Here is a 16,919-nt window from a genome sequence, read left to right as displayed (position 1 = left end):
TGGCTAGCAGACTGCAGAATTAGGATTCAGACTACTGCCTGTTTGTCCTAAAACTTCTTTCCTTAACCACCATGCTATATTGCCCATCCCCCTGTATGTTCCTTCTCCTTCCCCATCATTATTCATATGGTGCTAATTAAGCCAGCTACTTATTTAAGAGAAACTTACTGAACAAAGATACGTTGACAAAAGAGAACATATTCCCTGGACTTTGAGAACCTAAGTCCTGTGAACAGTGCCTTTTTAAAAATTGTGGTAAAATACATGTAATATTTACCATTTTAACCACTTTAAAAATGTAAAATGCATTGGCATTTGCACTGAGGCAACATCTACTTAATCCCTAGAATACAGTCAAAATCAGTTCTTTCTTCCTTCTAGAACCTACTTTATTGTTTAGTGGCCAATTCATTGTGTACAAAATTGTGACATTTCCCCCCCATCATTATGTTAAGGTGTACTTTAGATTTTATCATAGATTTTAGCTCTTATTTTCTGCACCACGGCCTAGCACAGGAGCTCTTATGAAAACCATATAATGCATGGGGAGTTCTATCAGGTATTAAACCATTTTGTAACTTTGTATATATATTTTTTAAGATTTTATTTATTTATCAGATAGAGAGAGAGACAGAGGCAGGCAGAGGGAGAAGCAAGCTCCTTGCTGAGCAAGGACCCCGATGCGGGGCTCGATCCCAGGATCCTGGGATCATGACCTGAGCCGAAGGCAGATGCTTAACTGACTGAGCCACCCAGGTGTCCCCATTTTGTAACTTTGATCAAAAACCATTTCTGTTCTCTCAAAGTGTGGGTCCATTATAACTCTGGGGAGGGGAGTGGGCAGTAAGGGAAGGAAAAAGAATCAACCTAACCACCCACCCATGAATTCACCTATTTCGTTCCAGAAATGTTTTGGTCTTAGAGCCTCTACCAGGTACTCACCATTCCTGTCTCCTGGGAGCTTGACCTCAGATACATATAGATCAGGTGGATCTGGTGATAAAAAATTATGATGAATTTTGCAATTAGATAGCCTACACATTTTTCTCATGTAGTGCACGTTGATTTGCTTGGAAGAGAATTTAAAAATTAAAGTGTGTTCCTGGAGCATTCTCTCTTACTGTCTCAGAGTTGTCTGTATCTCCCTGCCTGTGTCCTTCCTTTTCCTTTGGTCTCTCTCAATCCCATTTAAAGCTTTCTTAGAGGACTCTGGGGCATAACTGTTTTTGGTTAAAGACTCCTGCTGATTGAGTCACAGTTGCATAGGGGCCCTTGCTGGTGATTTGAGGGAGCTTGGGGATTCTGACCTTTTATCTCTGTTGCTTTATATACCCGGTAGCCTGCAGGTTACACGTGACATGTCTTGTAGACCTGCGGTGCTCTCGCTTCCCTGTGGAGATTCTGCAGGGTGGGCAATCAGGTGTATTGCATATAGTTTTTGTGGTATACCTGTAAAGCCAAAGGTAATGCAGCTCATCAAATGCAGCAAATTCAAGAAACTTCCCAGAATGCGCCATAAACTGTTTAAGAGAGTGGAGAGAGTTATTTAGAGAGAAGATTAAAGGAGCTAATTACACACAGCTTGACTGAGCAGAAACTAAAGGGAGAGTTAATGGTTCTTTGATATTATTTGAAGATGCTAAATGGTGAGGAGGAAACAATATTTTGTATAATCTAATGAACAGCTATTAAGAGCAATGAGACAGAATATAGAATGAGAATATTACGTGATGTATGTGTGAAAAACTATTAAAAATATAATTTGTTCTATTGTGAAGTAGTCTTTCCAATTATAAGGTAGAAGTCCTTTATTTGAAGAAAGAAGAATAAGCATAAAAATGGACTAACAAGATTTTAAAGAAAACAATTTTAATACCTATTGAACAGTTTAAATGATCTGCTATTTCTTTGTGTTTATTAATTTCTAATTTGAGCAATCCCTTTTATTCCAACAAAGGCCCATTCTGTCCCCAGATGTTCTTACAACGTGTAGTCCTGCAAAATCCTAGGTCTGTAACTGTAAAGAGAGGCCCAGGGTGGCAGTGTGAAACAAATTGCTCTTTAGAATTTTTTTCATTGGCCCCTCTCTGAGAGGAGTGGGAGCTGTTGCCCAGCCTGTGATATTTGCTTGTTCCTGTGCTGCTGTGTTTCCCTTTCCCAAGTGAGAAAGTTATTCCAGCTCACACAGGAAAATCGTGTCAATGTGCTACTAACCAAGCCCCCCAGACCACGGCATTCAGTGCGTGTGTGTTTCGTTTTGTTTTTTACATTTAGCTTTTTAAAATTGATTATGTTTTTCTTTTATTATTTCATTTTTATATTTAAATTCTAGTTAGTTAACATCTGTGGTAAAATTGGTTTCAGGAGTAGAATTTAGTGATTCATCACTTACATACAACACCAAGTGCTCATCACAAGTGCCCTCCTTAATATCCATCACCCATCTAGCCCATCCCCCTGCCCACCTCCCTCCAGCAACACTCAGTTTGTTCTCTGTTCTCTATAGTTAAGAGTCTGTTATGGTTTGCTTGCCCCCCGCCCTTTTTTTGTTTCTTAAATGCAGTGTATGTTTTGCAGCGAGCTGTTATGGAGGTCATGTGTACCTAGAGCAGCCAGAGGGGCCCTGCCAAGCTCCTTCCCTGGGAACTACCCTCCGCATCTCAGCCTCAAGGCACCACAGCTTTGCATCTGTGCTTTATCTCAATTTATTTGTGTGCGTCCATTAGCAAGATGTGTACCAAGGTATCAGAAAAGCCTAGGAGAGCTTATTTTATGGGAATGCTAAAAACAACTTTCCATATAAATCAATGGTAATTGCTTCTTCAGTTCGTGCCATTTCAGCTTATGAAAGGTTTCAGATAGTGGGGGAACCTGTATCATCATTGAAAACATTGACAGAGGTTTTGGTGTATGGATGTCGTTGTGGAGATAACCTGAATTCGTAATAAAAATGATAGGAAATCTAACCTATGATGGGAGATACGTAAAACAAAGTGTGTGTGTGTGTGTGTGTGTGTGTGTGTGTGTGTGTGGAACGTGTCTTCATCAAAGGGTCCAGGTGCTCACAGAGAAGCCCTATCTTACAGGTAGCACCAAGGTAGTCACTGTGTGTGTTACAGGCATGTTTTCTTTGGCTTTCTTGCTCCTTATCAGAATGTTGTAGATGTTTAATAAGTGGTCTCCCATATTCCCATTGGTTCTTAGTGCAGACCTTCTGAATCTTCCTTCCCTTTTTCATCATGGTCTTCCTGACTCATTGCTTTGAATGTCCTACAGAGCTTTCTCCATGGTCTTTCCCTTTCATGAGAGGAAATGCAATTTTAATCTATTATTTCTTTGTTTTTCTTCATGACAATTGCTGTTTAGTCTTTAAGGAGTAAAACTTCTAATACTGGCATAGATTGAGATTTGTTCGTATTCAGTACATGTCTTTTTTATTATCAACATTCTCAATTTCATTAAAAAACTTCAGTACTAGGGACACCTGGGTAGTGCAATTGGTTGGGCGTCCAACTCTTGATTTCTCAGGGTCAAGAAATCCAGCCCTGTGTTGGGCTCTGTGCTCAGCATGGAATCTGTCCCTCTCCCTCTGTTCCTCCTCCCAATCTCTCTCAAATAAATAAATAAATAAGATCTTTAAAAAACAAACAAACAAACTTAAGTACTGGATATCCTTCACTTGGGTGTTAAGGACCAAGGACCCAGCCTTGGTCTGAGAATCATACAAAGCTAATATTCTATATCCCAACTATATCCTATGGGCTACACTTTCCTCTTAAAATTTCAACAAAGTTCATTTTGGAAAACATTAGACTGAATCTCATTGAAGTCACGTTTTATTTTTTTAATTTTTTAAAGATTTATTTATTTGAGAGAGAGAGAGTGAGCAATGGGGAGGGACAGATGGAGAGGGAGAGAGAGAATCTCAAGCAGACTCCTCACTGAATGTGGAGCCCAACATGGGGCTTGATCTTACAATCCTGAGATGATGACCTGAGCTGAAATCAAGGATCAGTCACTCGATGGAGAGCCTGCCTCTCCCTCTCCCTCTGCCCCCTCCCCATGCCCCCCACCCATTTGTGCTCTCTCCGCCCCATCTCAAATAAATAAATAAGATCTTTAAAAACACAAAAACAGTTGCACGGATAATAAATGAGATGATTATATTAAATGAGATATTATATTAGAAATCCTGATGGGACTCCTGGGTGGCTCAGTCAGTTAAGCGGCTGTCTTTGGCTCTACCAATGCAAGACACTGGTGGGAGACGGAAAGGTGGGAGGTGGAAAGAAAAGACCACCTTCCTATTTTCGGATCCTGTCAGCATCTTTTCAACAGCACATCCCAGGGGAGTCTCCAGATTTCTGCTACTTTTATACTCCTTGTACTAGTCATGCCCTTTCAGCTCTCTGAGCAACAACTGTGAGAGCACTCCTTCTGAATTTATAAGTTCTGCCAACCCCCACATCTTCCCTTTTCTTCCAGCCTGAGGACTGGTAGCTGCTTCTTAGAGTTACTAAGACCTGGATTATCTCAGCATCCTTATTTCTCTTTTAATCATCTAATATCTGTGTAACAAATTCCCTGTAAGTAAATCTCCTTGGTTTGAAATATCTAACCTGGTTTTGGTTTTAATGACAGGACCCTGAACAAAATACTCACTCCCAGGGTTCCTGTGAGTATCAAATGAGATAATGTTGTGAAAAAGCACTTAATCTAGTGCCTGGCAGTTGGCAAATATTTAAGAAATGATGGTCTCTAGCATTATCCAGAGACCAGCTTCTGGAGCTATCCTATTTCAAGAGTGGCTCAGGCCCTGTAACCAGTGTGGGCCATAACCTTCCATACTTTAATGATGAGGAACCAGCTCCTGAGTAACCAGAATGAACACAGAGATGGTGAACAGAAGACATGAGGGTTGGATATACTGCCACTGGTCAGTTGGTGTTGCAAAAGTTTGCCCTGGGTGCTTGGTGATAGAAAAAAAGCCCGTTCTTTCAGCAGAAACCAAGTATGGAGAAGTATACACTGGGGAAATGTACCTGTCACATAGTCAGGACTCAGTAATACTGGGATGAAGACCTATGCCCTCTCAGAGAACAAGAGTTCGGCAAGCTAAATCATCAACCTAGAATGCCATCAATTCTTCTTCTCCATCAGTTCCTACAACTATGGGTAGTGAATGCAGAAATAACTGATATTCATAAAGATGTCTCTGAGTCATAATCTAAAGTAGTGGTTCTCCATCCTGGTTTTACATTATAATCATCTGAGTCATTTAACAAAGAGTCTAATGTTCTGGCCCAACCCTCAGAGATTCTAATTTAATTCATGTGGGGTGGGGCTCAGGGAATTGGTATTTTTAAAAGCTCTCCAGTTGATTCTAAGGTGCAACTAAATCTGTAATCTAAAGATAAATTACATATTTAGCATACTCTCATTAAGGTGACAGAAGACCATATAGTACAGATTTTTAAGTATTCCCATTGTAAATGTCTTTATCTGGGGGATTTTTAGCTTTCCGAGAAACTGGATAATGTTCATTGCCTTAGATTCATCTCTATAAATGTTTCCTCTGTGTACATTTGGTCTATGATGGCTCTTCTTATAGTGTAGAGATACCTAAAATACTTCATAGAACTAGTTCTAATGTAGTAACTGAGAAATTCTTAACTCAGTTGAAACTGTTTACTACAGAATCCGTGTACATGGGAGAGAAACAGGCAGTGTGTGTGTAGCTGCAAATACTCTGGATTTGCCTGCTAAAATGCCATGTGCTCCCTTCCTAAGTCACTTATTCAAAAGTGTCATCAGATGCCTGGAAAGGGGGACTTTTGTAAAAAAAACTCTTGAAATGGGTTAATGTATTTTGTGCAGCCTTATAACAGAGAAGGAGGCGTGGAAGTGTATATGTGGAAAGGAGTGAGAAGATAAAATTAGAGAAGCATGGGAGCAAGGGAACATGATAGCATTATGCTCCCCAAGTCCTAACATTTCTTCATCTGCATCCCCCTTGCACATTTATTTATTTATTTTTAATTTTATTTTATTTTACTATGTTATGTTAGTCACCCCTTGCACATTCAAAGGCAGCTTTGCAGTGTGTCTTACTATTATCTTTTGACTTATTTTACTTGTCACATCTACTCAATAGATTTTCCTGTCCACAATATTCCTGTCCTTGAGAACCAAGAGCCTCTTTTTTTCTTTTTAGGGACCTTGCTTATTCACAGTAGGTGGTCGGTTTAAACCTAAGGAAATATCTACCTGTAGAATTGATATGAAAAGTAGATGTTTATGAAGTGCAAGGTATACAAAAGTTAACCGGCTCCCATGACTCCTGGGAGTTTTTCTTTTGATGGGACTTTCTCTTTTTCCAAGGCCCATTCCCACTTTCTTGAGAAAGTGCACAGGCTTTGGCAACAGAAGGCATAAATTGGGGTCCTGGCTCTGTCATTTTCTCATTGAATGACCTTGGGTAAATTGACTAAACTTGCTGTGCTTCATTTTAAACGAAAATAACTGCAGTATCTACTCTATAGGTATTTTGTTAGGATTGAAATAAGATAATTCATGTAAAGCCTTACAAAATGTTCAATAGAAAGTGCTCAGTGAATCTTCACTCTATTTTTATTGGTGGCAGTCATTAGTGTTATTTATTTATTTATTCATTCCATTTATTTTCCATGAATAAAATTCACTCATGAATTCATTATTCAATAATGAAAAACATTTTAAAATACTGTGAATATCTTCTATGCTTGAAATACTATGCTAGGCACTGGTGAGTGAGATAGAAATGTTCTTTTCCCTTCTGGAGTTCAAAATCTAGTGGGAGATAAAGATAAACAACAGGCAATTAGTAGGAAAATTACTGTGATTAGACTTGACCTTTGACTCATTCATCTCCCCTATATAGTCAATCACAAAATCCTCTCCAAAGAAAGGAACAAAACATTTTCTTTAAAGTGTCTCCAAGCCTCCCTTTTGCAGTCCTCAGCATCCTGTACTTTGTCACTTTGTGCCCATCACCACAACAGCCTTCTAGTTAGTGTCCACGCCTGTAGGATTTTCTCGTTCATTCTCTTCCTCCATGACCACGTTAATCTTCCTTAAACACTGCTTTCATTTTGTCACTCCCCTGTTCAGTAACTCTAAATAGCTCATTTGTTCCTCCTCTATCAAGTCCAAAGTTATCTGCTAACTTACAGGACCACCCACCATTTGTCCCCACCTCTGTAATCACGTCTGCACGTCTCAGCGTGTAGCAGCTGCTGTAGGACGATGGAATCCACATGCTGGAGACACTAAACCTCGCCTCCAGACTTGTCACCCTTCTCATAAGGATGGCTAACTTTTGAGTGCTGAAGATGTGCTTGGTACATTGCATAGCTCTTTTACACAGTTTATCTCTAATGTTTATACAAGGGAGACTCCATGGACATCATTATCCTGATTTACAGAGCAGGGAAAGGATTCTGAGAGGTTAAGGAATCTGCCTATGTCAAGCCAGGATTTGAACTCATGCCTGTCTCACCTCAACTTTCTTCTCTTTTCACTGCGCCTCTATGCCATGCTGTACTTTGTACTACACTGCACTATACATGCTGTACACCGTACTCTATATATGATTTGGTCCAGGGTATCTTTCTTCTCATCTTTCAATCTAAAACTTTAACTTTTCTCCATGATCTACATGCTAGTTGAAGTCCTATCTTGGAAAACAAGTCCTATGTTTTAGAAAACATCTAATTCTTGCCTTCATTGATTTCCTTCATCTTTGAACTCCTGCATTATTATCCATCTCTACCACCTTGTTTTTTTTTATTATTTTTTTAAAGATTTTATTTATTTATTTGAGACAGAGAGAATGAGAGACAGAGAGCATGAGAGGGAGGAGGGTCAGAGGGAGAAGCAGACTCCCCGCCGAGCAGGGAGCCCGATGCGGGACTCGATCCCGGGACTCCAGGATCATGACCTGAGCCGAAGGCAGTTGCTTAACCAACTGAGCCACCCAGGCGCCCCTCTACCACCTTGTTTTTAACCTTCACCCTTTTGTGTTTTATTTTCCTATCTGTGCCAGTCTTCTTTCCCCAGCTACACTCAAGAGCAAGCACTCTGGATTACTTCACACTCCCTCAGATGAGCTGCAGTTTTTCTGAGCATCAGTGGGTGTGTAATACATGCTTGTTGATAGGATCACTTGCCATCCTTAGCCTTTGAGTTATCGTGTTATCTTAGGTTCAGATGGGCAAGATAGGATGCAGTCAAAAATAAGCCTTAATTCAGTTCTTTAAAAAAATTAGAATAGTCTATAAGAGATATGAGAAATATAACAAGAGAGTATTGGGATAAAAAAATAGAAAAATAGACATTGGGGACATTGTGGCTTGGAATGTGACTTAAAACATGTAACATAATACTAGAGGTAGGCTGTGCTTACTAGCAGTCAAAAGCAAGAACAGAAGTCTTCTCTCTTATAAAATTCGGGGTCCATGAGTTAAGAAACAAATCAATTGCTCATGAGCAGTAAATCTATTTTTGGTATCAAGACCAGACAGGAATTTCTCCCCAGGGGTTCTTATTAAGCGGAAATTGGGTAAATTAGTGCATAACATCCTTGCCGACATCATTATGATAGTTACGATAGTTACAGTAGAGTTTCGTAGGAATCTTTCTTATAATGACCCTGAGTCTAGCCAATGATACCATAACAACAAAGTGAGATACAATAATAACAATTTCTCAGGTGGGGAGCAGAGCAAGTGTTGTGGTTTTGACCTCACAAACTCATCTAGTAGAAGGGCTGAGGGCCTTGATCCCTCAGATGAAGTACTGGTCCAGATGAGTAGTACTCAGAGAAGGCGCTGGTCCAGATGAGTACTTCATGTGGAGGATGTCTGGAGGCTCAGATATAGAAGTGGGGGATAACATGCATCCAGGGGGATCCAAGATAGTAGATTTCATCTGTTTTTAAGTCTTCTTTTTTTAGATAGATCTCTTTGTTCTTCTGGGGGTTCTGTCTGGGTTTTGGTAGAAATTCAAGCTGTGATTGGGACTTGAGTGGAGGGGATTCTCCCTGGTGGGAACTAGTTGGAGTGTCAAGGAACCAGCAAATTAGCCCGAGATTCTAGGGACAGTTTTTGTTTTGCCTGGAAACAGATGTACAAATCAAGAAACCAATGCTAACACCACCATGTGCATGGAGTTAAGGCAGGAATGGTGGAGGATGTGGGATTATCTTGATGGATTTAAGGGTGCTGATTTGTTTAGGTAGGACACACCAAATATGAGGATAAGGATGACAATATACCTATGCCAGGGCTTTATTCTTATGGCCTCATCAGTGGTTCTCTGTGTGTGGGACAGGATCACCTAGAGGTGCTTGTCAGTATTCACACTCCTGTGAACCATCCAGATCCATCCAGGACCTACTGAGTCATTTCTTTGGTATAGGTCTTGGGCAGATGGTTTATAATCTCTCAAGTGTTTGTCATGTAGACTAAAATTTGGGGACCACTGAGTTAGAGGCAAAGTGGGGCAAAACCTGTGAGTTTCAGGTATAAGTAGGCTCTTAGGCTGATTGGAGCTGACATTTGACAGAACAATTTTAGTAGGACTTAGAGGATTAGATACCATTACATTTTTTATGAAACATAGAATGATTAAGTGGTTTGGAGCAAGTCACTGAATTTAAAAAGGGACTTTTATGAGAGAAGTACAGACAGGGAAGTTTAGAAGCCCTCTTAATAATGGGAGAAGGTACAAATTTAATGAATGGGGAAATTTTAATATGAGCTAGCAGCACATTCTGCCATTTACCTTCATATGAAGCAGCTCTAAGAGCGTCTAAGAAGTTTTATTTTGGGAGAAGGGAAATCTAGAGTGGCTCTACATGCAGCTAGGGAAATAATAACTTGGCAGCAGATGAAAACAGAACGATAGGTTGCCATAATTAGCAGAATGGCTGGGCACTCTGATTCTGGAAACTTCTGCTGGATTCTGGATGTCATGAACACAAAGATCCAGGGCAGGCACTGCACTTTCCCCTTGGCCTTGACAGGTTATGGGGAATCATGACAAGCTTTGTTTGTGTGAGCATAAAAAATAGGTGTTTTGACTACAAGTTTGTGCAGCTGTTGTTGGTAATGAGGAGCTCAACCCACACTGCTGCTTGTTGTGTTATTGTTTCATTTGTTTGTTGTAGTGATTTTAAATAGAGAAAGAAAAGAATTGGGGAAAAGCCTTGAACCAAAGCAATCAGGCAACTTCAATAATGAAATGCTACCCAGGCTTTGGTGATAGGAAATCTATGCAATCCCACAGCTAATGCTGTTCTCACTATAGGGATTCATTGAGCCTATTTTATCAGCTCAGTGGGGTTCAATGCCTCTTTTCTCTGATGAGGTGGGGGGGTGTGGAAAGCAGAATTATCACCAGGGTAATGAAACACACCCCTCCCGCATTTATGGAGTGTTTTATTAAAAGCATGTTACTTTGGGGGCGCCTGGGTGGCTCAGTTGGTTAAGCGACTGCCTTCGGCTCAGGTCATGATCCTGGAGTCCCTGGATCGAGTCCCGCATCGGGCTCCCTGCTCGGCAGGGAGTCTACTTCTCCCTCTGACCCTGCCCCCTCTCATGTGCTTGCTCTCTCTCATTCTCTCGCTCTCAAATAAATAAATAAAATCTTTAAAAAAAAAAAAAAGCATGTTACTTTGGCGTCATATACAATGAGTAGGTAAAAAATGCCAAAATAGCTTTCAGGGGAAACACTTGCCTTTGTGCTAATTTCAAATTCTTCAAAGAGCATGCAGTCAGGTGTGATGTTAATATTTTGTCTCTTTGCTACATGAGCTTTTCGTAAAGGAGTTGGTAGGTGCAACATAGTAAAGCAATCCACAGAATTTTAGAATTACCTAAGGCCAGCAGTTCACTATGATCTGTTTTCAGAACCTTCTTGTCCTTCCTGGCATCCCACACTCTCAAGTTTATTTTCTTATGTCATTAATCATGAGGGAATTCTAGTGAGTGAGCAGGCCAATAATATTTTACTTATTAATACTGCTACTAATCATGCTTTGTTTTTTGTGTCTTAACTTTTTATTTTGTCAGTGAATTTTCCCAATTTACTTAGTTTCTGAACATTTTAACCCAAGTTCGCTTTTTGTAAACTTTACCATTAGTTCCATCCAATTAGCATTTTATTCTCCAGCTTATCTCCATCCTAATTCTTCCAAAACTTTAGGGCCTATGATAAGTTCTAGGACAATTAATTCCTACCACACTATGTAGTCTATAGAGGAGATAGACTTGTAAAAAAAATAAATTCAACACAGTGTGATCAGGATAATAATAGAGGTGTTTGAAGAGAGAGGTGTAATTGAGAAAAGTGATGTTTGAGTTGGATAATAAAAACTGAATGGAAATTCACCAGACTGTGAAGAGAAAGGTGCTCATGCCAGGGAGAGAGACACGCACATCCAAGGGCACAGAGTCATGGAGGAGCAGAATGTTTGGTATGTTCAGAGAGTAGCTGGTCATTCCATGCCCATGAAGTGGGAGTTAGAGGGCAAAAGATAAAGCCAGACATGCAGAATCCAAATTGCCAAGGGCCTTAAGTTCCACACAGTTGGGCTTGAGCTTTACCCTACGAGTACTGGAAGGGCAGTCAATGGCTTTTCAGTAGGGAGAGTATATTTAAAGCAGCATCTTAGATTACTCTGACCGAAGGAGGCAGAAGGGTTTGGAGTGGACTTGACTGGAAGCAGGAGATCAGTTAAGAGGCTGTGACAACAGTTCTGAATATATCTGAAGGGAACTCCAACTTGGGCTGGGGCCCTTGGGATGGAGAGACTTTGCTGAGCAAAGATCAAATGAACTTGGTAGACAGCTGTTTGAAGCAGAGAAGAGGAGAGGGAGAGAACACAAGTCTGAGGTTTCTAATTTGAGGTGTTGACTGGTGCTGTGTCAGTTAATGCAGATGCATGAAGAGAAGGTTCTTTACCTATATTTTAAGGACAAGAAGTTCAGTTTCAGAATGAGAGGTTCCGAGTACCTCTGGATATCCAAGTGGAGATGTCTAGTATTTAGTTAGATGAAGAGGCTGGAGCCCAGGAAGGAAGTTTTGACAGGAGACATGGATCTGAACATGTGGGGACTTATTATTGGTGAGCCTGAATCATGACTTTCAGTGCTATTAATAAACCTATGCATGCACCTTCATGACATAGATGGCTCCTTTAGAGGTTACTCTGAGTATTTTTACATCTTCTGTTGCTGTGTGAGATCTGTACTTCTGGTACTCTTTCACCCCAAATGGAGTAGAGGCCCATCCATTTTTCTTTCTTCAATGTCATCCTATTGAATATTCAACAAGGTGAAGGGAGAAATTGGACTGAGGGGGCCTGGTAATCACTTGAGGCTTTTCACAGATGCTCCAGGTCCCCTCTTCTGCCTGGAGCAGTAAGATTTTGTCTTTTGGGCCCCTGGAGATTTAGCTATGTCACTAGTTTTTAGCTCTGAAAAAGTGAGTAGACAGATCATGTCATTCCTATGCAGAAGCTTTAAGAGCGAGTTTGCGAATCACCACACCCCCCTTTTCTGCCTCTGCAGACAGGAGACAGGAGCCCTCATCAGCCAAGGTTCCTGAGTGAGTGTAATAAGCAGAGTCCCCCATATGACCCACTTAGCGAGTGTGAGTGAGTAATAAAATGTCCTGCAGTAAACCACTGAGCTTGTTATTCTCAGAGCATAAACCAGCCAGTCTGACTGGCAAAGAGCTAACCAGACGTGGGCTCAAGCTCAGGCTCTGTCACGAATTAACTAATTCTGAGCAAGTTGCACAACTTCTCTGAGCATCAGTTTCTTCATTTTTGGAATGGGAATAATGATACTGAGTTTGCCAGCACTCTGTGAGGATTAGAGACGAAGGATACAGAGTACCTTATAATAGTAATAGCCATTCACGAATTTGCAGCTATTGTTATATTTATGGACAGTTACTCATTTTTAATATATTGATTTTGTAATATCATTTCAAGTTTGTGTTGTACTCAGGTTTCTTGAACATATTATCTATATGTTTATCTGAGCAGTTGCTACTAAAGGGAAACAGGATAAAGCCACAAGGACATAGCTGGGTGGTCATGCCAACATAGATCTTTTCATAGATATGCTGTTTATTCATGGACTGTCTTTAGATAGTGTTGCACCAACAATTCTCCTTGGAATAGCCCCAAATTTTTCATCTTGTCCATGAAGATACAAAGCTCTTCTCAAAAGTGCCATATAAAAGGGGTGCCAGTCACCTTGCTAAGACTGCATCTGAGATAATCACTTGGGTTTCTTAAATATTTGTAAACTATCTGTTTAGTAATATTCTGGATTCCACCACCACCCCAGGACAAGCCTATTGTTGTGTGTGTTCTGAAATACACAAATAGTTTCTTAACTATTTTATTTACTTTCAGTGTAATCCTATACCAAAACTTACGTCATTCTGCCATCATAGGGCAATCTATCATAATCCGATTATCAGCTTATGCCATACCCTTTATTTAAAACTCTCCATTGGTCCCACAAGACTATTGCTCACATGATAAAGTTTATGGAAGATTTGATTCATTCGAGTTATCAATTAAAAAAACCTAAATCTGTCATGGAGAAGCATATAATACACCCTTGATTTATGTGGCCGATAAATTTAACTGTTAGAAAATAGAAGAAAGGATGATAAGAATTACATCTCATAACTTCATTTTGAAAAACAAAAATAGGCATTGTGGAAGAGATGGGAACTTTGGGACAACGTGACCTTGACAAACAGACGTAGCAGAACTAGAGAAAGACAAGAAGTAAATAAGGTAAATGTAGTTCTAGAATAATAGAAGAATTGCCTTGAGAATTAGGTTTGAGACCTATAAAAGGGAATATCATCACTTCCTGTGATGGTGTGGTCAGACTATGAATCCTCTTTCTTCCAAGAATGGTATAGGCTGGAAATAGAGTCTAAACAGGTTTAGATAGATTTATAAATACATAATGTACCATAGAGGACAGGACAGGTCATAAGAAAATAAGTATGGTATTTGAAGGGAACTTTGGATTACCCTATTTTATAAGAGGGAACTTATAGTGGATGATTCAGAAGCCAGACCAAGTTTAGCCATTTCTTTGTTCTTATGTTAGGTATTATCACAGTTCAGTTACTCAAAGGAACAAATTGCCACAAGTTCACCAATGCCTTTGATTGATGACAAAATCATTTCCATATATATTTTTGTATATATATATATATATATATATATATATATATATACTGATATTATGAGATTAATAATTTAAAAATTTTTTTAAATTCAGGAAGGAGGCACAGACTTCTAGTCTGCATAAAGCATACTAGAGAATGTTGGAAGTCACAGGCCTGAAAATACTTAATTACAAGTGTGTATTTTTAAAAATAATCTATCCCTCAGGAGCTGTCATCATACCCCTTCCCTAGGTAGCCAAGTTAATTGGGAAAAAGAAGAATGTGTGCATTGGAGTTCAGACTTACACACTCTGAAGTGCCCCTTTCCTGTGACCCTAGGCAGCACCCTGTCGTCGCCCCCCCCCGCCCCCCCCCATTATACCTGTGTAATGGCCTTTCAGAAATGACAAATAGTTTCTCTTAGGTGGAAAGATTTAACTGGCAATTAAAGAGGCATCCTAAGCTTAAAAAAAAGTAACTGTAACTTCCTAATTTTATTTTCCTAGCATCTGTTCTATTCAAGCCAAGCCTACTGTGGTGATCTTCATGGAGACAATTCAGTGGTTTCCTAGCAACCAAGTTTCCTGTGGTTTCCTTGGTTATAAGCAACGACATAACTCTTGTGGGCAACTTCAAAGCACAGAAGAAAACCCTCCTAAAGAATGAGCTTCCAAAAAATTCAGGTTACTGCTTGCTGAGTGTCTCTGTTTATAATGAAGAACTCTCTCCATGGACATTAATAACTCTAATAAATAATTATGTGGACATTGCAAAGTAAAATCATGTTAGGTTTATGCATTCTTTTTCATTGTTTTTGTAATATGCCTGATTCTAATTTTTTCCCTGAAATTGGGATACTTTTCCTATCTCTTTTGATTGACTATCATCCATAGACATACCTACCAGATGAAATTTAGTCAACTTTTTATAATTGCATGAGGGGTCATTTAAGAAGACAGCAGAGTTGTGGTTGCTCAACAGTAGGACCCAATAATATCATCTTGTTTTTACTGAGTAAGTGTGTATTAGAGGCTTAGATGGATGGTTGGTGGGAATTCATTAAATGACTGTAAACTTACACTGACCAGTACATTTCTAGTGCAGTATGACTAACATTAATGACTTCTACCTACTGAATTGTTTTTTCCTTTTATATTCATTTCCGTAGAAGAACTATATTGAGTAGCTGTATTCTCGGGTGATATATCTAAAATCCCTTAAATGTCAACAGAAGAAGGAAATAGAAGCGTACGTGATTAGAAGTAGAGTTCGTGCCACATAAACTATTCGTCTTTGCATCTTTGATGCCTATACTAGAACACAGCTTGTGGTAAATATGGAAGCCTGAATTAATGAATGACAAAGCTCAACAGCTCCTTTAGTTTTTCCAGTAGGAATCAAGATATTGTGTGTGGATTAACAGGCTAAAATAATGAACTTTGGAGAAGGAGAAAAATATAATGAATTCTGTGCATAAGAATTTTTTTTTAAAGATTTTATTTATTTATTTGACAGATAGAGGCACAGCGAGAGAGGGAACACAAGCAGGGAGAGTGGGAGAGGGAGAAGCAGGCTTCCCGCCAAGCAGGGAGCCTGATGCGGGGCTCGATCCCAGGACCCTGGGATCATGACCTGAGCCGAAGGCAGACGCTTTACGACTGAGCCACCCAGGCGCCCCTGTGCATAAGAATTTTAAATTGTGAGTCAGTATATTTCTTTTCATGCTATTCATTTATACCTTCAAGTATTTAATATGGACCTACTATATCCCAGGCTGTGTGCTAAATGTTTAGAGTAAAATGGTGGATAAAATTAAAATGACTCCTGGGGTGCCTGGGTGGCTCAGTCAGTTAAGAGTCTGCCTTTGGCTCAGGTCATGATCTCAGGTCCTGGGATCAAGCCCTGCATCAGGCTTCCTTCTCAGCGGGGAGTCTGCTTCTTCCTCTCCCTCTGCTTCTCCCTCCTCCCCCGTCTCCTACTCTCTTGCTCTCTCTCCTCTCAAATAAATAAGTAAAATTTTAAAAAAATTAAAATGATTCCTGCTTCAAAGAACTAGGAAAATAAAATTATTGGGAATTATAAATTAATTAAATAATAGTCCAAACGAAAGTAAAATTACAACTTTAATAAATAATGTAAAGAAAAGCTGCATAATGCCATGAGTTTAACAAGGAAACCTGTTCTGATTTGGGAGTGGGGTGGTCAGGGACAATTTTTCAGAGGAAGTAACATTTAAGCTGAGAGACAAAGGATGAAGTAGGTGTGACAAAAGAAAATATGAGTGTGGGTGGGGAAAAGCATAGACAGAAGAGCATGTGCAAAGGACCTGTGACACTTCAGACGAGCCAAAGGAATTCAGTGAAACTGAATTTCAGAAAGAGGAAGTGAGCACAGAATGAGAGGAGGTTTCAGAGGGTTCGGAAGGGTCCCTCAACTGGTCTTATAGGCCATGTTCAGCATTTAGGAACAACAATCTAGAAGTTTGGAAACATTGCACATAGTTGCACTTTACCATTTTATAGTAATAAATGTTATCTTAAAAATCACTTAAGATCTTGATTTGAAGGTGAAAACGGAATTTTGAGGTTATGAAAGAATTGAGTAGCTACAGGATATGGCTGCTGGTGTGAAGGTGGCATTGGAACAGACTGTGCTAGTGGATGAGGGGTCTA

At 39.7% G+C, this 16,919-nt stretch overlaps 1 protein-coding gene across 1 annotated transcript in view; it reads left to right on the top strand.

Moving 5' to 3' along the window:
- Nucleotides 1-15,734, top strand: part of LOC123859516 (3',5'-cyclic-AMP phosphodiesterase 4B-like) — a 258,595-nt gene extending 242,861 nt beyond the window's left edge. The window contains exon 4 of the mRNA XM_045897476.2: nt 14,754-15,734. Within this exon, the coding sequence (XP_045753432.1) occupies nt 14,754-14,913 (160 nt within the window). The 3' untranslated portion in view covers nt 14,914-15,734. The remainder of the gene's footprint in view (nt 1-14,753) is intronic.
- The last annotated feature ends 1,185 nt before the right edge of the window (nt 15,735-16,919 follow it).

Source organism: Mirounga angustirostris, unplaced genomic scaffold (genome assembly GCF_029215605.1).
Source record: "Mirounga angustirostris isolate CCGP_5_RB_7025 unplaced genomic scaffold, mMirAng1.0.hap1 SCAF_4, whole genome shotgun sequence".
Taxonomy (NCBI): Eukaryota; Metazoa; Chordata; class Mammalia; order Carnivora; family Phocidae; genus Mirounga; species Mirounga angustirostris.
Note: the sequence above shows the minus strand (reverse complement) of the source record. Positions and strands in the feature narration are given on the sequence as shown.